The 22,296-nt window shown below is 44.7% G+C and overlaps 1 protein-coding gene across 2 annotated transcripts in view; it reads left to right on the forward strand.

Annotated features, from left to right (window-relative positions):
• The first annotated feature begins 9,830 nt into the window (after window positions 1–9,830).
• Window positions 9,831–22,296, forward strand: part of ZSWIM6 (zinc finger SWIM-type containing 6) — a 196,585-nt gene continuing 184,119 nt past the window's right edge. Inside the window, exon 1 of one of the 2 annotated variants that reach the window (XM_042939798.1) lies at window positions 9,831–10,578. In XM_042939798.1, coding sequence (XP_042795732.1) covers window positions 9,918–10,578 — 661 coding nt within the window. In that variant the 5' untranslated portion in view covers window positions 9,831–9,917. The remainder of the gene's footprint in view (window positions 10,579–22,296) is intronic. The other variant, XM_042939940.1, reaches the window with a different exon arrangement.

Below are 22,296 nucleotides of genomic sequence, written 5' to 3' on the forward strand. Positions count from 1 at the left end.
TGACTGAGGGATCTGTAGGCAGACCTGGCAGAGGCTGGGGTGGGGGAGGGGGCAGGGAATGGAGAATAAGAAAGGGGACCTGCCAAAAACATGCACAGACAATTCATACGCAAACACATGTTCCCACAAAGACATAATAGCTGTGTGTATATGATACCCTCCTGAAGTCCCCTTACACGATCATTCCAGTTAGTCTAGCCACCTTGGAGGCATATTTCAAACCCTGGTTGAGTAATCCATTGTGTGGTGATTAGCTGTTAATGAAGCTGAAAATACCTAAATCGTCCAAGAAGTAATCTGAATTAATTTTTTTTGGTTACACTGCAAGACAAGTCGGTGTCAAGACAAAGACCTGGGGGACACAGAGACATTTGCACACACAGATATAATGCACACACAGAGATAAACCTAGGTAAGAGGAACAGAGGTAGAACAACCTGGCGTACAAGATGGGGAAAAGAAAGGAAAGGGAAACTTCAAGGACAGACATGAATTGAAGAATGGGAAACCCAAGGTAACATCTTGAAATTAGTGATGTTCATTCAATGCTCCCCACTCACACCCCAGACACCCTCTATTAGGACCACCCTACAGTGCCTGTCTGAATTTAATTTTCCATGGGGGCTGGGGGGAGGGGGTGGAAGTCAGTTTAACGAATTCCTTGGGATTATAAAATGGTAATGGCTTCAAGTCTTAGCCTTTCAGGGGATAGTGATATTTTTCAAAGGGGGCTCATTAAGGTCCAAAGAACCAAATCTCTAATGGTTGAATTGTAAATTGAGAGGAATATCTTTAGTGTGGAGATGTGGCCTTGCTCAAACACATTTGTAAGGTAGAAGCCTTACAAAGAAGGCTGGGGAGGGTGGGGAGTGCAGAGGCGAGCCAACCATCAGATGGATGCTCTACAGAACATGGTGTCTTAGATGGCAGAGGAAAAGCAGCAGGCCTGACTTACACACAGGAACAAACCAGGAGTTGTTAGAATATTCCATGTCCGTCCTTCAGGGAACTTGGAAACTTTCTGGTGACTTGAGATATGGAAAATTACAGGGGTGCCTGGGTGGCTCAGTAGGTTGGGCATCCGGCTTTGGCTCAGGTCATGATCTCGCAATTCGATTTGTGAGTTTGAGCCCTGCATCTGGCTCTGTGCTGACAGCTCAGAGCCTGGAGCCTGCTTCAGATTGTGTCTCCCTCTCTATCCGCCCCTCCCCCGCTCACACTCCGTGTCTCTCTCTCTCAAAAATAAATGATAAACATTAAAAAAAAATTTTAAAGAAAGAAAATTATAATAAAGGATACCATACATTGTGTTAAAAACCAAACCTTATGTAGCCATATACATGCACATAGTTCTCGGTTTCTGAAAGAAATGAAGCCATTCTGAAAGGAAGTAAAATTGTGGGCATTGTCTATTGAGGAATCAAACAATTTTCTTCCTTTCCCAGATTTTTAGAAGTTTGTCAGTTATTACTGGTCAAGTTTTCGGTGGGTATGAGCAACTATCAACTACGAAGACTATGGAACAACAACAACAAAAAAAAGTCACATCAACTGTTTACTTCTTGCTCTGGAAGTTCAGAAATCTTGTCTTACTTGTGAAACAGAGAAAGACAAAATAAAATTGACAATGTATATAGTATGGTTCTTTGTAACCCAACTTTCCGGGGGGTCAGAAAGAGCCGTATAAAATATCTGAAGCTTCATGAAGGTGCCTGGAGGGAAGAGGTAAAGGTTCTCACTTAGAGTGGATAGTTGATGCTCAACAGTTTGAATTTGACTTGAAGATAAACCAAGAGCCTGCAACTGGGACAAGGCATGTTTATCTTTCGTGCAGCGGTTTGGAGGTGGAGGCATTCCTGCAACAATTGCCTGGCACATTCTAGGCACAAAATATTTGTTGGTGACCCAGAACCACTGCCTCCAAATCGACCTTCTCTCAATTCACAGATACTATCAAAGGAGGAAAACCCTAGAACCCCAAGAGAAATCCATTTCTCTCCTCTTAATCCCCAAGAGATCAGTGTTTGCTATTTCCATGGCAACCAGAAGACGCAAAATGGCCAAAACCTGAGAGCTACTTCAGATGAAAGCCAGAAAAAAGAAAATTAACAAGAGACATGTTACAGACAGCATGGATGACAGTGTGGCCAGGTTTCCGAAATTTGGGGAGATTTTCTTATTTCTTTCCTTGGAAGAATGCAATGCTGTCCAGAATGTAGCAGTGGAGCTTCTTGCTGTGCTGCTAAATGTTCATTGAGTACTTCGTTTTATTCTTTTCTTGAAAGGAGTGGAGGGACCCATGGGCCTTGGCAGCAATTGAGTGAAGGTAAGCTGTTGGAAATTGCTCTCCTGGTAAGCCTTGATGTTAACCTCAATGAGGAGGCCAGTCTGGCTACGATGCCCTTGTTCCCTTTCTTCCATGGAGTGAACAAATATTTATTGAGCACCTTCTATTTTCTAGGTAATCTATTCCACACACAACGAAATGAAAACTTACAACTCTGATAAGGGCTCCTAGGAGAAGTCCCTGTAACTACTAGAGTGTGTAGTAAGCAGAGCTGACCTGTTAGAGCGGCCAGGCCCTCCTAAGGAAGTATGATTAAGCTGAGTAGGAGGAAACTGGGCCGTGGTTGCAGGGCCTGGGGAGGGAGAACATTCCAGGCAGTGGGAACTCTTGGGCAAAGGCCCTTTGGAGGAAGTGAGCCTCAAGTGTTCGAGGAACTGAAAGCAGGCCTGAGCAGCCTGTGTTGGCAGAACCCCAGAGCGTGAGGGGAATGAACTTGGGGCAAGGCCAGTTGGAGATGTGAGCAGGAGCCAGGTCATTCTCAGTGCAGAGCCTAGTCTTGCAGGGTGGGTTTGTTAGGGACTTTGGTGTCTATCTCTCCTCATTCCAGGGTGAACTCAAGCTGTAACAGGAATGTATGACAACCCTTCTTGTGTGTGATCTGGGAATGGCAGCTTCTGGTTTATCTGAAATCCGTCAGAATATTGCCATACGTTCCAGATGTGAACCACCAAGTTTCAAAGGATTATAATTTTATGAAATACTTTAAACCTAAATCACATTCAAGATATTTTATGTATGAAGACTCAGGCACTTGGGCGCCATCACCATGAATTTCACTTATCATCATATATTAACCCCTCAGAAGCCAGAGTTTGACCATCTAATAACTTCCCCTGTATCTGTGACCCACCTGGAATCTGGGAAGTTCGCAAGAAGCCAAAAAAATGTATGTAACAAATTTTAAATACATATTTTTACCAGAAGGTAGGTCCTCATCAAGAACTTAATTGATTAATTTCATTGTACACACAGTTCTAACGAGTAGGTTTTTTGGGTTCCAAGGGCACAGCAGATAGGGAGCAATAATTTACAAAGGGAGAAGGGATGGGGTGGTATATGTAAATAATTAACAGGGAGCAGTACAAATGTAGAGAAGGAGACCAAAAAAGAACCCCCCCACCCCCAAACAAAACAAAACTCCTGAGACAAAAAACCCAAAAGAACTGAAAACTATATTAAAAAAAAAAAAGTAAGGAAGAAAGAGAAAGACTAAAAGCAAACTGGGGCTTTAATTACAGACAAATCTTCTTGCATGCCTTAAGATCTTGAGGGTATTGTTGTGTTTATAATAAGACTTAATGCTTAAGAAGTCAGTCATATTTTAGAAGGATTTCTGGGCCACAGAGTCAAGCTCTTAAAAAGGGTGTTGGTACTTAAGAAGTAGATCTTCAGTCATTGGGGAAATTGTTGAGGATGGTTCTTACCAAGGTTCTGTGTAACCACGGGTTTACTGTAGTATGGTTCTATGGATGTGTTAATACAGATTTTGGGCTGAGAAAATATGTGACATACCAGCTCTTGCTGAAACTGCTTCATTTTCACAAGCCCTCGAAATCTGGGTTTGAAGAAAATCATTGGAAGTGACGCTTTTCATATGTGAATTGTCATGGTGCTATTCTTGACAGTGAATGAGTTCTTGAATATTTAAAAATATTGTAGGTGATACAATGTGCTGCATAAATACATCTTAAAGTTTGGCTTTCACATTTTTAACTTTAATTTTCATGCTACCTCTTAAATGCAAATAATCTTTCTCCAGGCATAAGGTGCTCTCAAAAGTTATGTGGTTGTTGGAATTGTATGTTTTCACTTCCTCCAGATGGGAATGAGAATGAATAAAAAACAGTCCGAACACTTTGGAGAATGCTCATGCTATATGTTTATGGAATGATTTGGGGGATGACATTATGCGTTGCAAATAAATCCTCCGTACACGTCAGGGCATTTTCTGTCTCCCTAGAGAATATGTTCACACTGTAGTAGTTGATGTTTTAATTGTATTTTTCTTATGCTATCTCCCTTATCAGACCATCTGCAAAAGAGTGATGGAATTTTGAAGAAATCATTAATTTTCTAAATGACAATTCTTCTATATTGCTACTTTTTCAGTGTTTAACAGCAGGAGTTTTTGTTTGTTTTCTTTTTTCCTCCAGTTGACATAGGTAAATAAATATGGAAGTAAATATTTTCACATTATCCAATTAAACATATTCTTGGGTCTATCTTGTGACAAGCTTTACAAAAGACCTAGTAAAACGTTACAGCTATTACAAAGGGGAAAGACTAAATGCTCTAATTAAATGTGGCATTTCCTATTTCTTCTGGCTATCAACTAGGTTCTAGGCCTGGTTGGAGGCCAGTAAAACATTCTGGTTCTGAGATGGCTTTTATATGATGAGACTCACCACGGATCTTCAGAGTGGAATGAACAGCAGAATGATACCAGTCTGGTCAGTTTTCACAATACTGAAATTGTATACAGTCTGTATGTACACTAAAATGTTTTTGCTCAAAATTAACATAATATAAATAAATAAAAATAGCTTACCTAATATTTAACAAAAGCAAACATTTACCTCTTGAGAGAGAAATTATTGTTCAAATACAAAATTTATTTTTTTAGATTTTAATTTTTAAGTAATGTCCACACCCAACAAGGGGCTCAAACTCACAACCCCAAAATCAACAGTCACATGCTCTACCGATTAAGCCAGCCAGGCACCTCTCCAAATTATAAAATATAAAGCAAATTTATTTGTAAGCAAGTTGTTAACCTGATCATTTTGTGTATGTCGAGATGTAATGATTTATTTTTCAAAATTCCAGATTGTAACTTATTCCCTCGATTAGCTGAGATGACTAGCAATAATGATGAGGCAATGTCATTTTTTCTTTCTGGAGTCTTCCTTCTAAGCACTGGACTGTGTGAAGTTCTTGCCACTAAAGAGTAGTTTTCAAACTTGGGTGTAAAGAAGCCTTATGTGGGGAGTGACTGATGGTCAATTTATGGTTCCCAGCTCCAGCATTATGTTCAGGTGCACTCTAAGCGTTCTCTCTTTGAAAACCACTGCTCCAGGAATTTGATAAATCTCTATTGAATTTAAATCAATTTTTTCACTTTTTTAAATGTTTATTTTGAGAGATAGAGCATAAGAGTGCACTTGAGCAAGCAGGGGAGGGGCAGAGAGAGAGAATCTCAAGCAGGCTCCACACAGTCAGTGTAGAGCCTGACAAGGTGCTTGCTCTCACGAACTGTGAGAGTGTGACCTGAGCCAAAATCAAGAGTCAGATGCTTAACTGATTGAACCCCCAGGCACCTCACATTTTTCATTTTTAAATTAGAAATTTACCTGGGTACAGGTGCCATGCTAGGTCTCTGGATAGGACTCTACTGCCCCTTTCAAATAAATTCCTTTGCCATACATCCATGTAGGCATCCAAGTACACAGAGCAGGTGCTAGATTTGGTGCTGGGGGAGGGAGTGTCTCTTTCTTGAGGCTCTCAGTTTAGTTCCTGGGAGTCCTGTTAATGAAGTTTGCCTGTCAGCCTAGCCCCTGACCACACTGGCCGATGTGATATGTGATGTGATATGATGAGCCACAGCATTTGGGAAGCTGTAGACGTTTTGTACTTTTATTTCTTACCATTGCCTAATGGCAAATATTGGAACATAATCAGGGGCCTCTAGTCCTGATTTAGTCCCTGGGGTAGGGTCCTGTTTGAAAAGGGTAATTATAAGTAATTTAGTAACGAATTCTATGAACACCAGGAAAACACTGTAAATACCCCCACAACTAGAGCTGGCACAGTACCAACCAATGATAACATATGGTGACTTACTTCTTCCTTGGCTCAGGGGTAAAGCTAACCTCTGGGGAGGTAGCAGCCTTGCAGTATGGTGCTGGGCACTTGGGGCCACAGAAATGGCTGAGGCATAATCCCAATCCTCAGAGGATTTCTAACCAGGGAAGGGAGAGAATGCGAATGGCTCAGGCAAGTGTAAACATAACTGTGATGCCAGGTAGAATGGTATAGATGCTATAGGAAAGATCCAAAGTGTTAGGAGGGCTTGAAGAGAGAGATCACACTTCTAGGTGGGTTTTCCCAGAGGAAGCAGCATTTGAGCAAGTCCTTGAAAGAAGGGTAGGAATTTGGCAAGTTGCAAGGGAAGAGAGAGACATTATAGGCAGTAGACTTGTCCTGAGCAAATGTGGGGAGTGGGAAAATGAGGAGGACTTCTGGAGAAACTGGGAGAAGTCCTGTTGGAGCATAAGAAAAATCCTGTTGGGGAGCTCGAAGTGCTATTGGCTTTTATGGGAGATGAGGCTGGAAAGCTGGGTTTGGTCAAGATCGTATCTGAGTTTGGTCTTCTGCCAATAGGCAGCACGGAGCCATTTAAAAGAACTTGAGCAGGAGGGTGACACAGTCAGAACTGTACTTGAGGAAGCACAACAGCTGGGTGGAGGAGGATTTGGAGGAGGAAAGGTTATACAGACATACCAGTGAGGAGGCCCTGCAGAGTGAAGAGGCGGAATAATTGAGCAGCAAGAGGGACTGGGATAGACAACACAGCAAGTAAGCCTACATGGGAGTCGCAGGAAAAGGAAAAGAGACATAAAGCTTGGGGGCCTGTAACAGGCGGCGACAGTAATGCCAGTCTAGGGGAAGGAAGAGATCCTGGTTTCCAGGGAAGGGTGGTACTCTGGATTTGAGGTGGCCACGGGCACCAGGAAGAAAGAAGTAAGCTGAAGCAGAGACCGTTACTGGGGGATGGGAATGGTGGAAACTCTACGAGGGGCAGGTCACCAAAAATGCAGAAGAGGACCAGGATAGGCTGTAAGGAAGGGTATTATACATTAAAGAGTTTGGAGAAGGAGAAAACCAAAGACAAAGCAGAGAAAGATGAGTTGGAGATGATGGAGCCACAGTAAAGTGTCAGGGAAACCAGGGGAGAGCAATTCAAGAGGGAGAGTGGTTTCAGCTTAAGCTACTGCAGAAGGGAAAACTGAGAGGAGCTGGTGGCTCTGGATTCTTTTTTTAAATTAAACTAGATCCCTCCAACGTAGGATGATGCCTTAAATCTAGTCTCTTTGGTTCATTACAAAATCGAGATCTCTAAAGTTAGGCACCCTCCAAAGTGTCTATTTTTCTGTTCAATATAAATTAATGTCTTCCACTAACACATCCTATGACCCTGAATAAATCACTTACCCTGTCTAGGGGCACCTGTTTTGTCATCTTTTACTTTCCAGATAAGCGATTCTGTGTGTATCATATGAAAATACTTGGTAATGTACACAATATTACACATGCCTGAGACTTATGACTGTATTTGAGAAGAGCTCAAATTGTATTTTACTTTTCGACTTTTTTTCCTATCACCGATGTTTTTCAAAAGTTTAAACATTATTTTTATTTTTAATAGATCCAGAAATGTAATAACTAGAGGAAAGAGCCCTCCCCTCCCATTTGCCTATAAAGATTCTCTTCCAGCTTTTTTCTCAGGCCTTTACCTAAGCATTGAGAGGTGCACCCCCAAATACCAGACAGATATACAGAAACATTATGTCATCAAAATTTTCCTAACAAGTAAGGTAGCGATGGACAGTCTGCCAGCATCCCGTCCCCCAGGGACCTGCAGCCTGGGTCTTCTCAAGGCCTGACCACAGTTAAGAGCCAAGACCGGCAGTTCGAGGTCCCCTGGACCTTGGCCTTCGGTGGGCGATTTTCTTTAAAATTCAGACGCACTCTATTTCCTTTCATTTTAACCCAGGCAATGAAGCAGGCAGGTGGGTAACACCAGCCAATAACCTTAAAAGACGTGAAAGTGTCAAAGGAGATACGGTTTATCTTCCACAATAGCGACCGTATCAGTATCACGATTTACAGTAAAAACAAGGTGGGGAGAAGAGTAAGGATGTCGCCAACGCGCTAATTAAGTCTGCGGCTTGGACCCAGATTTGACCGAGCTCTGTGGAGTGCGAACAATATTCGCAGGGTTCCCCGTTCAGCCCGGGACTCGCCTCTTTGCCTTCGCCGGCGCCCTCGTACCAGCGAGCAGCGCTCTTCGCTCGCCCGCCCCCCTCGCTGCCTTTACCCGAGTGGAAGGGCCGTTCCGGAGTAGCCAGCGCGGCTGGGAGGACGGCGAGCGTCCGGAGTGCCTAGGTTCCTGGCAGCCGGGCACCCGGGGCCGAGCCTGGCCGACCTAAGTGCGCACCCAGCGCGTTAGCAGCCGCCGTCCGCCGCCGAGCGGCCGGGGCGCGCCGTCTCCAGTCGGCTGGGCTGTGCGCGCGCGCGCGCGCGCGTGGGGTGTGTGTGTGCGCGCGTCCGTGGCGTGTGTACTCACAAAGGTGTGTTCGCTAAATCCACTGCCCCGGTGTACCCTCTGCCTCGAGCAGAGCACCCAGCTTAGAGCTGGGTCTCGGCGGCGCGGCCGCGGGGGCGACGCGAGCCGGTTCAAGTTTCCCTGCTCCGCGCCAGCGGCCTGGCCAGCTTCCTTGCCCGCCGAGCTGAGAGTGCGCTAGGGCCGGGAGGCCACGGCCAGCTCAGGACGCGCGTCGCAGAGCTGCGGGGCAGGTTCCGAGCGCTCTGCGCGTTTTGGAACACTTTGGCCGGCTCGGCTCCCAGACCGGCCGTCGGGATACAGCGGACACGGGAATCCGGGACGGGTGCACTGCAGCCATGCGGGGCAGCTGAGTGGCCGCTCTCCTTTCCTACCCGGGTCTGCAAAAGTGAACTGGAAAACAGCCGAGCGCAGCCTCCTCCCTCTTCCCCAGCGCCGCAGTCCCGGCTGGCGTGGGGGTGGGGGGAGTTCCCCTGGGCTGACTGTAGGGGAAGCGGGCAGCGGGGCTGCCTCGGCCGCACCTCCTCCGCCTTCCTCTCCACCCCCGTCCCTCAGGTTCCACGCCGCATTTCTTTGTTTTGAAAGCGCCTCCTCCGCCCAGAGGCTTTTCCCCGGGCGGCCAGGCTCTGACGGGGGTGGGGGGGGGTGGGGCATTGGCTCGCGGGCCCCGCCCCTCATTTAGCCCGGACCCTTCCCCGGGCTCTTCTCCCCAAGTCCCCTTCGCCTCCAACTCCCCTTCCCTCCGCTTTTAGACCCACCAGGCGCGTCTTCACTTGCCGGACATCAAAGGGCGGCAGGGAAATTGGAGGGGGAAGTTGAGTTGGCAGGGGGCACAGAGACCCACCCACCTTAGGCCTGGCTCGGCTGCCCGTCCCCTCCCGCGGGAACCCCGCCTGAGCCCCGCCCCCCGCGTCACAGCAGCCTGACATTCTCACAACCCATCGGGCACCCAACCTCGCCGCCCCCGCTACCCCCGTGTCCGCGGAGTGCTCTATTTATGTTTCAGCTCAGCGATTTGCATAGGCCCCGCCCCTGGCCCTAGGTCCCCCTATCCGTTCCCCGCCTCAACCCCGACGTCACGGAGCAGGCCCCGCCTCTCGTGCCCGTACAAGGAGCGGCGGGCCCTAGATGGCAGCGTGGCGTCGCCGCGGCGTGTGCGTGTCGCGCTTCCTTGTGCCGTTTATAGGGTCCCAGCACTTCCGCTGTCGGGTTAGAAGCGGCGCGGTCATGGCGGAGCGCGGACAGCAGCCTCCTCCCGCGAAACGGCTCTGCTGCCGGCCGGGCGGCGGCGGTGGCGGCGGGGGCAGCAGTGGCGGTGGAGGAGCGGGTGGCGGCTACAGCTCTGCCTGTCGGCCCGGCCAGCGGGCGGGCAGTGCGGCTGTGGCGGCGTGCGGGGGCGGCGCGGCGCTGGGGCTGCTGCCGCCGGGTAAGACCCAGAGCCCCGAGTCGCTCCTGGACATCGCGGCGCGCAAGGTGGCGGAGAAGTGGCCGTTCCAGCGCGTGGAGGAGCGCTTCGAGCGCATCCCGGAGCCGGTGCAGCGCCGCATCGTTTACTGGTCCTTTCCCCGCAGCGAGCGGGAGATCTGCATGTACTCGTCCTTCAACACCGGCGGCGGCGCCGCGGGCGGCCCCGGCGACGACAGCGGCGGTCCCGGCAGCGCGGGCGGCGGCGCGGGCGGCGCAGGCGGCGGCGGCTCCTCGTCCTCGCCGGCCGCCACCTCGGCCGCCGCCGCCGCTGCCGCCGCCGCCGCCGCCGCCGCCGCTGGGGCCGGGGCCCCGTCGGTGGGGGCCGCCGGGGCGGCGGACGGCGGCGACGAGACACGGCTGCCCTTCCGCCGGGGCATCGCGCTGCTGGAGAGCGGCTGCGTCGACAACGTCCTGCAAGTCGGTGAGTCACGGGGCAGCCGCGGAGCCGTCTGTCCGTCCGTCAGTCCCTCGGGGGGCGCCCGCCCCCTCTCCTCCGGCAGCCCCTCAATTGGGCGCGCGTCCGCACCCCCTCCCGATGCCCTCACCGGCCCGGACCGTCCTCTCGAGCGGAGCGCCCATTTCCTTCTCGCCCCTCCCCGCCCCCGTTTCCCCGGACGGGCCAGCGCGAGTGGGAAATGAATCAGCAGGACTCGCCCCGCGGCGGGGTTGGCGGGGTGGGTGTCGGGTGCCCCCGGCCCGCTCCGTTCCCCACCCTTCTCCCGGGGAGCACGTCCCGGAGGGCTGCTCGCCCTTTTTTGGGGGGTGGTTGTGGACAAAGGCGGAGGCGGACGGCCGGGCTCCGGCGAAGGGTGTGTGTGGCGGGGCCGTGCGGGGCGGGGGAGGGGGCGCGGGCCGCACAGACAATGCCGGCCGGGGCCGAGCCGGCGGCCGGGCCGCCCTCCGCGTTCACCCTGCTCTCTCTCCTTGTCTGCCGTTCGCTCCTTTTTCTTTCTCCTCTTTCCCCCTCCCCGCCCCCTCTATTGGAGGGGTGGGGACTACATTTTAATGCCTCTCGGGTGCCGCTCCTTTCGGGGCTCCGACGGGCTGGCGGCCGTGGCGCTCCGGGGTCGTTGCGGCGTCTGGTTTGGCCCGGGCGAGCTCCGCCGGCGGCCCGGGGATTTAAATGTGTCTTTTCCCCCCCGCGCCTCCCCTGCCTAGTTGGTGCGCAGGAGGGAGGGGGGCGGCGGGCTGGACTCCCTCTCCTCAGAGACCTCTCCCCCCGAGGGCGTCCCCGAGTCCAAGGGCGCGAGCCGGGGAAGGAACGGCTTGCGCTTCCCTTTCCTGTCGGGCCCGGCGGTGCCCCGGGGCCTCTGCCGCCGGAGTTTGGTTGGCGCTGGGTGGCCGGTGGCCGTGCGCGGGGCGAGCCGCGGTGAGCAGTTACGGGCTTTGCGCTCGCAGCCGGCGGCGGCAGGAGCGCGAGGCAGAGGGGCTCCGCGGCCGCGCAGCGTCCCTCCAGGCGCGGCCGCCTGGCAGCCGGGCGCGACCCCGCACTTTGTTCTCGTTTTCAGGTTTATTTGTGCCCCTTTCAGTTCTCTGTCATCCTCCGAAAAGGGAGACCCAAACAAAAGAGTCTCTTTATTTCTTTTCAGAGCTTGTAAAGTAGAAGATATTTGACAAAGGCGAGCAGGACTTGTGATTTAAAGCTGCACAGCCCTCCTTTTCTCTGACAGACCATGAGAGTTTTCTCAAATACCGAGTTTAAAAGCTTTCCCTATCTTCACTCCGTACCCCCAATGTTTTTTTCTGGCCAGATATCTTTTTCAGCCGTAGGATGGGGATGTTTGGGATGGAGTGAAAAGAACAATGCTATAATGAAACTCCCCCCCCTCCCCCCATATTTTTCTCCTGATTGCAAACGGCATGTTTTGCGCCCCCCCCTCCGCCCCCCTCCCCGGCATTGCTGTCTACTTTAAATAGTATTGTGGTGGTGAACATGGTACCTAATGAATGGGGAGAGGGTTGGAAGCATCGCTGTCTCTGATTTTTAATCTTTCTTTCCATAGTCCGTTCTTTTATCCTTCTCTTTGGGAGTCGGGTGGGGGTCTGGATAGGGGCCGCAAAAGAGAATTAAGATTTATTTTAATTCTCTTTAGTTAATTTGAATTCTAATGCAGTCTGCAAACGTGATTTTCTGCATGGTCATTTATTTCCAAAGGCAGCCCCCAGTGTTGTCTTTTCTAGGTTCGGTATCTTCTCCTTATGTCTAGAGGAGATTTAACTTTTGAGGCTATCCATCCTTCTTAAAAAAAAAAAAAAAAAAAAAAAAATCTAATTAGCATTCTTTAAAGTTATACCTCCTTTTTTTTTTTTTTTTTTTTTTTTTTTTTACATCCCCCCCCCCCCCCCCCTTGTTTCCTGCTGGGTTGAAACGGATTGAAGCACATCCACGGTTTCTCAGTATAACCAAACTAGAGTTTGGGAATTTTTATGGCTTGGCTGGCAATGTTGAGTGTTGTTTTTTTTTTTTCCCCCTTCTGTGCTTGACTCTGCTTGCAAGCAATGAGGAATGACAGGAGAGCACATAGGGAGGGTTTCTTGGCTGATTGCATTTAAGCCAGGAATTCACTGTGAAAATAAAGCCAAGGGGCGATAAATAAAAGATGCAATCTTCTCTAGGAGACAGACACACAGCGTGGGCTTTGCCTGCTTTCATCAGTGAAGAGGCCTGGGTGAGTTGTAAAAGAAAATAGTAACTTTTTGAATAGTCCCCAAAGGGGAAGGAGGCCACTGAATGGAGTTGGCAGTAGTTGATATGAAATCGTATGATGCTGTTTGCATAGCTTGAAGAGTTGACCACCCTTTCGGAAACACTTACATACGTGCTAAACAAGTGCTGTACAAATTGTGGAAAATATTCTTTTTTCCCCTCTGAGTTGTGCCAGTTTCCTTAACTTCCAAGTTGTATTACTTGTTGTGCCAGTCAGCTTATGAGATGGAAGGCTGTTAAATGCCTGGCAAGCTGGCTCTGTGAGATAGAAAACTCAGGACCAGGATTTCTTTTCCTTGATGAAGAACAGAGAGAATGGCTAGATTAACCATCTAACTTAGCTTTAAGTGGTGGTTTGAATTGGTATACTAACACAAGAGACTTATTTTATAATTTTTCGATATGAGGTAGAAGTCATTTTTGCTTCAGAATGTGACATGGAAAATAACACCATATACCATGATAGAACCATAAGCAATATTCTGGTATTCCAAAATTACAAGTTTGTTTGTACAGGAAGTATTCACTGACTTTTGTAGAGATGACTAAATTATAGATGCAGCAGGGAAAATCTAGTTGTTTGACACTGTTGAAGATTTTTTTAAGTATTGAGGGTCAATGAATTGGGACTTACCAGAAATTAAACATGTTTATTAGTTATTTTTAAACTCCTATTTTAAGAAGAAATTTAAAGGGAAAAAAATTAAGTCTTTGATGTAGTAGTTGTAATAGTTGTAAATGGTATTTAATTGGTGCAGAACTGTCCATCAGTTAATTATTGGAAGTTTTGGAGAAAGTGTAGTTCGCTAATTTTTTATTGATTGATATTATATCAAGAGAGAGTCATTGCTGAAGGTACTTGTATGTAAATATTATCGACACCACTGAAGTAATAATTTAGAAGGCATGTAAAAAAATTTCCCCAAAGTTTTGCCTGGGAAAGAGAACTTTCTTATTATGACCTGAAACTCAAATTTTAAGGACAAATAACTTGAATTAAAAGACAGACAAATTTAATTGGATAAAAAAACCTAAAAATTTCTGGAAGACTGAAAACGTGATAAATGAAGTTAAGCAGCTAACTGGGGCAAATATTTGCAGCATGTTGGAGGCTAACGAGAACTCTGAGAAATTAGTTTAAAAAATAAAAGGGAGGGATGAATAATTTAGTTAAAACACGGGCAACACATTTCACAAAGAAATGTAAATGATCAATTTGTCTTCACTCTTGTTGTTAGTAAAGGTGACAGGCCACGTTCTTCTGCCACATCGGTGAAGACAAAAAAGATGGGTAGATAGTACCCAGAATTGGCTGAGGAGGTGGGAGAAGATGCTGCCTCCCTGGTTCCTTGGCTCTGTCTTTTTATGTCATTTATAGGAATTTATTTTCTACATTCATTGATATTCATGCACAAAGATGTTCTGTACGTTGAGCAATGCTCATTGCAGTATCTGTAATACTGAAAAGCTGGAGTCTGTGGAAATTTCCATCTGAAGGGAACTGGTTAAGAAGTACTCTATGGAATTCTACGCAACCGTGAAAAACAGAGAGAGAGATAAATATATATACTGATAAGAAAAGGTGACCAGAATATTTTATTTAAAAACAAGTCAGCTCTTCATACAGTAGGCTGTAATTTCTGTTTAAAACAAAAAAGATAGACTTACAGATGCATAAAAATTTCTAGAAGGCTACACAAGCAACCATTGAATAGTGGTTATCTTTGGAAAAGGGCAGTCAAGTGGATGGGTATACTTTTGGGGGGGGTTACTTTTCATTTTATGATTGTCTTATGGTTGGATTTTTCTAAGATCAGAAGCGCTCATTTTTGTAATTAAAAAGTCTTAGAAAAATTATCTTGTGTTTTTCAATTTTTTGTTTGTTTTGCGGTGTGTGTGTGTCCTCTTTCGGAAAATTGGTATACATTCGATTTTGTATTGAAACAAACAAGTTTGCTTAATTTGTGACTAATCAGTTTAAAATAAGTATTTAAACAAAAGTGGGATCTTGCCTTTAGTATGGGCAGGAAGAAGATAAATTTTAAAAGGAGTTGCTTTTTTTTGTTTGTTCTGTTTTGTTTTGTTTTGCTGGTTACTTTTGGGAGAAAGGAATATTCCCCGGAATTCTGTTAACACTTTGGTAAACATTTTTTTATGGACTTTTTAGATTCATAACTTAAAATTTCTTGTTTTAGGGAGTGGCAAGGCAGTAAAAGGGAATCTGTTTTAGAATTAGGTTGGATAAAATTTTTAGTCACTTTATTTAAGGCTAATTTGTGGGCATTTCTTTGAGTGTTTTGGTTTTCTTTATAGACCAGAGATTGTTATATGAAAGTATGATTCTGGGTACACTTTCAGAATGGGATGTTTTGTTTACTGTTGATAGTATATTTCATTGAAAGCATTTTCAAGAGGGAAGTGATAATATAGAACATTTAAAAATTAGATCCTATGTTTTCTTCCTTTTGATTAATGAAAAAGTACACAAAACAAAGTTTGAAACTAGTTGCATATGTCTTCTTTTATTCTGTGCCAGTTAAAATGTTTGATTTGCTTACAATTGATTTTTGAAAGTATCTGAGTACTTAGTATGTGCTCAGCATTGTTCTGAGGAAGGTTAAAATTTCAATTTTTTCAATTATATGTGGGGAAATCTTGGAATTTCCATCTCTGGTGGCTAGTATTGGTCCAGTGAGGAAATCTAAAGTGTTCAGGAAACAACAATACTTGTAGCCAAAAGATTTCAATAAGATGGAAGGTGAATTGCAGATCTGAATTAAGCAAACATTTTTACTATTGCTTCAGGCTTTAATTTCTTGCCATACAGTTAGTTGTATTCTGAGTACACCCTTGGGGTGAGGAGGAAAAGGCCATCCCCATTATTTTATTTCAACTGTGCATTGAATTTCATCCTTTCTGTAAAGACTTTGATGCCTTTCCTTTTAGAAACATCAGGATGACTGTGGAACATGTCCTTTAATAGAAGAATTATTGCAATTAATTGACCAACTCAAGTCATTATTGTCTTAAGTATGTTCTGGCCGATTTTTAAGATGTTTATCCTGGGCCTCTTCTTTTCACAATGGGTAATCAATTGCCATCAATTCTAACTCTAAATGTTTCATTTGTGTTTCATGAGCAGGCCAGCACATCTTTTCTGGTCACACTCATATTAAGGGTTTAGTTAATGTTTGATTTCAGTGGGCAGTATGTTCAGTGAAAAGGATGGCAATGGAAGAATACCAATGTTGTCTTTTAAGAAAGCAACCCCTTTTAAAAGTTACACAATTGGGTCTGTAGTAATTCCACATGCTTACATGCTCTGTTTTTGTGTTAGAAAACCGTTTTTCTTTAATACTTCAAAATGAATTTGGTACCTTTAAGAAGCTTTGTTACATACACATAAAATTAAACAAAACTCCTGTGGTGTTAGCAGTTTTTATAGGGGTGGTCATTAAACTTGAACTGTTGTTGACCTTCAACTGTTATATTTAAGGGGACAAATATCCTAGAAAAGAAAGAAGATCATAGTTAACTATAAACATCTTAGAAACAAAGCAGATTATAGGCAACTATTTTTTAGGTGACAATAAACTATGTGGGACTCACAAAACCATTTTTAGTTATCTTTCAAATTATTGTGTAATCTCAAGACCAGTGCTTTTTCACAACAAAAAAAACCTAATTTAATTTTCTTGGTTTATTAATTTTTTGACATGTGTAAATGTTTGGGGATTACAGTAAATTAGAAAACATAAACAGTTTCCTTTAAGTGGATAGGAAGACTCTCCATCTCCTTTTGAAAAATCAGTCTTAAGTGGTAATTTGGAGAAAAATACTACATAGTCTTGTCTCATGAAAGGAGACTCTAGTTTCTTAGTCCTAGCCAGTCTCACAAATAAAGTATGTTGGTTTAAAAAACATATCTTTGCAGGGGCACCTGGGTGGCTCAGTTGGTTGGGCATCTGACTTGAGCTCAGGTCATGATCTGGCATTTGTAAGTTTGGTGAGTTTGGTAAGTTCAAGCCCGGCATTGGGGCTCCCCGCTGATAGCTCAAAGCCTGGAGTCTGCTTCGGATTCTGTGTCTCCTTCTTTCTCTGCCCCTTCCCCACCTGTGCTCTGTGTCTCTCTCTGTCTCTCTCAAAAATAAATAAATAAGCTTAGGAAAAAAAACCCCATCTTTGCAGTTTTTGCTTTCAGTGCCATGTGTTCTGCTAAGAATATGCTTTAAACATGGTTTTTAGTTCTTTAAAAATAGGATGCTTCCTTTTATTTTTCTCATCTAGAAAAGGTAGTTAAAGTAAGCTTTAGAGAGAAAGCAGTGCAAAATCTGGTTTTCATTTGAAATTTAAAGATTGACTTTGAGCAAATAGTAAGTGGACTTTGGTAAGGGTGTGCTAAGTGATTTATATTTGTGGGATTCCTCAGTGATAATTAGATTCGGGTCAGTTAATATGTATTGTATATATTTACATATATTTACTTACGTATTTGTAACTAATTTGATGTTCACAAGTGCACATAAAAGGAGATGAACTCAGTGTCATTTGGGTATCATTACCCGAAGCATATTTCAGTGACCCTGTGTATAGATACATTGTGCTGTTTCTTCTTAAAATATGCTAACAGATGAGAAGCATTTTGTTTTTACAAAATGCGTTTGTATGATAGTTATTATCTACTTGTAGAGCTGAGGCGCAGACATGTTGAGTAGTTTGTCCAGAGAGGGGTAATAAATTGCAAAGTTAAATGTTGAATTTCTGTTTTTCCTCCCTTCAGTCTGCCTGTTAATTTGCTGGAGATGTTTGGTGAATTCCACAAACCCCCAGAACTCTGCATATTCTTTTTATTTTTTTTTAAGATTTTTTTTTTTTTTTTTTCTTTTTAAGTTATCTCCACACCCACTGTGGGGCTTGAATCCACAACCCTGGCATCAAGAGTTGCATGCTCCACTGACTAAGCCAGCCAGGCTCCAGGCTCCAGGACAAGTCTTTTTTTTTTTTTTTTTTGAGCTTATTTATTTGAGGCACCTGGGTGGCTCAGTCGATTGATCTGCTAACTTCAGTTCAGGTCATGATCTCACAGTTCATGGGTTTGATCCCCATGCTTTGGATCCTTTGTCCCGCTCTCTCTCTCTGCCCTCCCTCGCTTGAACTACTCTTTCTTTCAAAAGTAAGTATTTTTGAGAGAGAGAGGGAGAGAGAGAGCATGGGTGAGCGTGAGTGAGGGAGGGGCAGAGAGAGAGTTGGAGAAGGAGAGAGAGAGAATCCCAAGCAGGCTATCAGTGCAGAGGCAGATGCAGGGCTCGAATTTACAAACCCTGAAATCATGACCTGCGCCAAAATCCAGAGTCAGACGCTTAACCGACTGAGCCACCCCACATGCCCCAGGCCAGGCATATTCTTGAATGTAAAATGATTGGAGTGTTGGAGAGATTATTTGGCTAACATTTTACTGAATGTTCTAAAAGTATTTCTAGATAGCATTTCAGTTTCTGGTGGAAATCTAATGGCTTCAGTTAAGCAATGATTGTAGCTTGCTGAATACATGCTAGTGTGAAAATATTTGTAGACATTTGGAAATTGTAGAGGTTGTAGGGTGAGACCAAAGTTCTGAAGAAGTTAGACTGTTAACTGTATGAAACTACATTACAGTTGTGTGAATACACATGAATGCACTCCTATACCTGTACACCTATGTAATAAAGAATTTACTAAATGTTTAAAATGCTTGTGCAGAACAAGAGAAGTTAATACCCAGTAAGAAATTTGGCTGCTCTGAATTTAGTACATTTGTGAAAACTTAACCAGTGTCTACATTTGACTTATTTTTGTAGGCTTTTCCAGTGTTTTTGTCAGAATCCCCTACCCTCATGCCAGTAAATAGTATATAAACAGTCCCTAGATGTATGGGATCTTTCATGTAATTGATGTGGTCTCAGAACTTTAGTAACCTCTCTAATTCCTAAAGACCTCTTGTTTGGGTGGCTTTTCTTTATCGAAGGAAGCATGATTTACGGTGAGCTTTTTAATATTACTGCAACAACATTTACTAACTAATAATCGTAGTTAACACTTTCATACCCTTAACCTTGTGCCAGATACGGCTCCAAGCACTTTATATTTCTTAACAGTCCTATGAGGTAGGTACTTTTATCATTCTCATTTTACAGATGAGGAATCTGAAGTATTAGAAAAAAATGAAAGTGACTTTGCCCATTTACACAGACTGGTACATTACTGAGCCAGACACAGCCTCTCTGGGTGGTACTCTTACCCTCTAAGTAATACTGCCCACGAGGGGCGCCTGGGTGGCTCAGTTAGTTGGGCCAGTTAGTTGGTCTGACTTAGGCTCAGGTCATGATCTTATGGTTGGTGGGTTTGAGCCCTGTCTCCAGCTCTGTGCTGACAGCTCAGAGACTGGAGCCTGCTTCGGATTCTGTGTCTCCCTCCCTTTCTGCCCCTCCCCACTCACACTCTGTCTCTCTCTCAAAAATAAGTAAACATTAAAAAAAAATTAAAAAATTTTTAATGCCCATGATGCATCATCATTAACTATTCTAGAGGGTTCATCTTTAGATCTATTATAGTCTTTTCTACTTTATAGAGTGATTTTCATGGTGGCCAGAATTTTAAATTATCACAACTGTGATTTTTTTTTAAGGTTTATTTTATTTTGAGACAGAGAAAGTGAGTGCGAGTGGGGGAGGGGCAGATTGAGGGTGGGAGAGAGAGAATCTGGAACAGGCATTGTACCATTAGTGCAGAACCCGATGTGGAGTTTGAATGCATGAATCATGAAATTATGACAGCCAAAAATCAAGAGCTGGATGCTCAACCGACTGAGTCACCCAGGCTCCCACAACTCTATGATTTTTGAAAAAAAATATTTATTTTTGAGAGAGAGAGCACCATTGGTGGAGGGGCAAAGAGAGAGAGAGAGGAGGACAGAGGATTCGAAGTGGGCTTTGTGCTGTGCTGACAGCAGTGAGCCTAGTGCAGGTCTCTGACTCATGAACGAATGGAACCATGAGAGCGGGACCTGAGCCGAAGTCGGACCCCTCACCATCTGAGCCACCCAGGTGCCCACAGCTATGAATTTTAACATGTATTTTAGAATTTGACTTGAAAAACTGCATTTCACAAATTCCTCTTATGAATGAATTTCAGCTTTGGAAGATGGTTGTGTGGGGTGATTTTGATCATCTTCCATTGGGCATTTTTTAACTTTTTTTAAAAGTTTATTTATTTTGAGAGAGGGAGAGAGAGCATGCGTGCAACATGAGTGGGGGACCCGGGGGTGGGGTGGGGGGAGACACACAGAGAGAGAGAGAGAGAGAGAGAGAGAGAGAGAGAACCCCAAGCAGGCTCTGTGGCCAGTGTGGGGATCAGTCCCACAAACTGTGAGATCATGACCTGAGCTGAAATCAAGAGTTGGTGGCTGAACCGACTGAGCCACCCAGGCACCCCCATTTTTAACTTTTGAAAGAGGAATTGACTTGTAGGTTAGATCTAAATGTGGTATATATGAGGCAAAGGTAATCTTTCAAGGTAAATTTTAGAAATTCTGTATTTATCTCATTTTAAGGCCCCTTTTAAATGTTTTGATTAAAAATCATTATTTCTTGTGGCTGGTAAAAAGATTTCATATTCTTTGAGAGGCAGAGAGTTCATTGGAAAGATGTTAATTTGAAGGATGCAGTAGGACCTGTCAGTACATTTAAACTGGTACTAACTGAATAAAGTGATCAGATAAATTGGAAGCTCATTTAGCGAATTAATGTGCTTAAATTCAGGTGACTCACTGCCTGGTCCTGCCTTATTTACCAGTCTCCCTGTTTACTTAATGCATTTTTTATTGTTAATTGGTGTCAGATCTCTAATGATGGAAGATATTATACTGAAAATAAGCATAAGAAGGTAGCATGTAGAGTGAGTCCACAAAAGCAAGATTTAAATTCTCTTAATTAGATCAGTACAATTTAGAATGCTATATGTGCCACATTGTACCTGTTAAATATTTGCTAACAGTGACCAGCATTTTTATAAATGAAATATTGATGTTTTATAATTTCAGTGTATGGGCAGAGCCTGGAGCCTCTTCTCGTGTTGTGTTAATCTTTCTTGGTGACGGCCTGCCGAAGTTATACTCAACCTTTGCTCTTGCTATAGCTTGATATTAACCAATTTCCACAGACAAGATGGTCATGGTTTTCATAAATATTTGTCATAATATAAGCCCCTAAAATTCAAATACCAGAAATTTGTAATCTTATTGGTGTATGTGAAGGAGCATCTTTTTTTATACATTTGCATTCTTTCTTTAGGACTTTGTTTTCTTAGCACTTCTTGACACTTCTGATTTTGTACTCTTCACACTGTCTTTTAGGCCACCCCTTCCCTGCCAGTCACCTATGTGTTTTTTTTCTTCTACTTTCTCTAGACCATGGTAAACCTGAGGACTGAAATAAATGACCAGTGGCTGGTTTGTGATGATGGTAGAATCAAGTGAGAGAAACCTGAGAGTAGGAGGTGGCGGAGCCTCTGAACCTTCTTCAGCGCTTCACTGTCTTCCTCCCTTTCTCCCCTTCCCACACTTCCTTCTTGGCTTTCCTCCTTTCTTGAGTGTGGGAGATGGAGTGGTGGGAGTGAGGAGTAGGAGGGAGTGGTAGGAAAAAAGGCAAGAAATCTGGGAGAGGTAGAAAATACCAGCTGAGAGCTTATTCTGTTCCCTTCCTTCTCTGCTTTTAGTTGTCTCCTCCCCTTAAACCTCCCTTGATTTAGGGAAATAAAGCTGAGGTCACAAGGACCTATGTGTTCCAGCTGCTGCTTGGCTGCTATTTTTAGCCTGGCCCTGCATCAGGCTGGCACCGGGCCATGATGGCACAGGGCCAGCACGTTGTGGGACTGCTGGCAAATGTCAAAAACCTAACTTTTCGGTTATCAAACTGAAATTTCAGATATATTCTCCACGATGATACTCTACTTATCTCTACTTTTTTGAAATGGGACATATATATTTATTTTTAGAAAAGATTGAGTTTTGACAGTGGTCATCATACTACTATAACTATTTTAGACAGGAGGAAGATTTAAGAATTGCACTATCGGGTCATTGTTATATCCTGCTCAGTAATTTTGGTTTTGTGGTGGCACCAAGAAGTGTGAAATTTGCCCGACCTATTTAATATGTCTTGGGCATCTTTTTTAAAAAATTTTTTTTTTAAACATTTATTTATTTTTGAGACACAGAGAGATGGAGCATGAACGGGGAAGAGTCAGAGAGAGAGGGAGACACAATCTGAAACAGGCTCCAGGCTCTGAGCTGTCAGCACAGAGCCCGATGCGGGGCTCGAACTCATGGACTGCGAGATCATGACCTGAGCTGAAGTCGGCAGCTTAACCGACTGAGCCACCCAGGTGCCCCTGGGG

The sequence above is a fragment of the Panthera leo genome, chromosome A1 (genome assembly GCF_018350215.1).
Source record: "Panthera leo isolate Ple1 chromosome A1, P.leo_Ple1_pat1.1, whole genome shotgun sequence".
NCBI lineage: Eukaryota > Metazoa > Chordata > Mammalia > Carnivora > Felidae > Panthera > Panthera leo.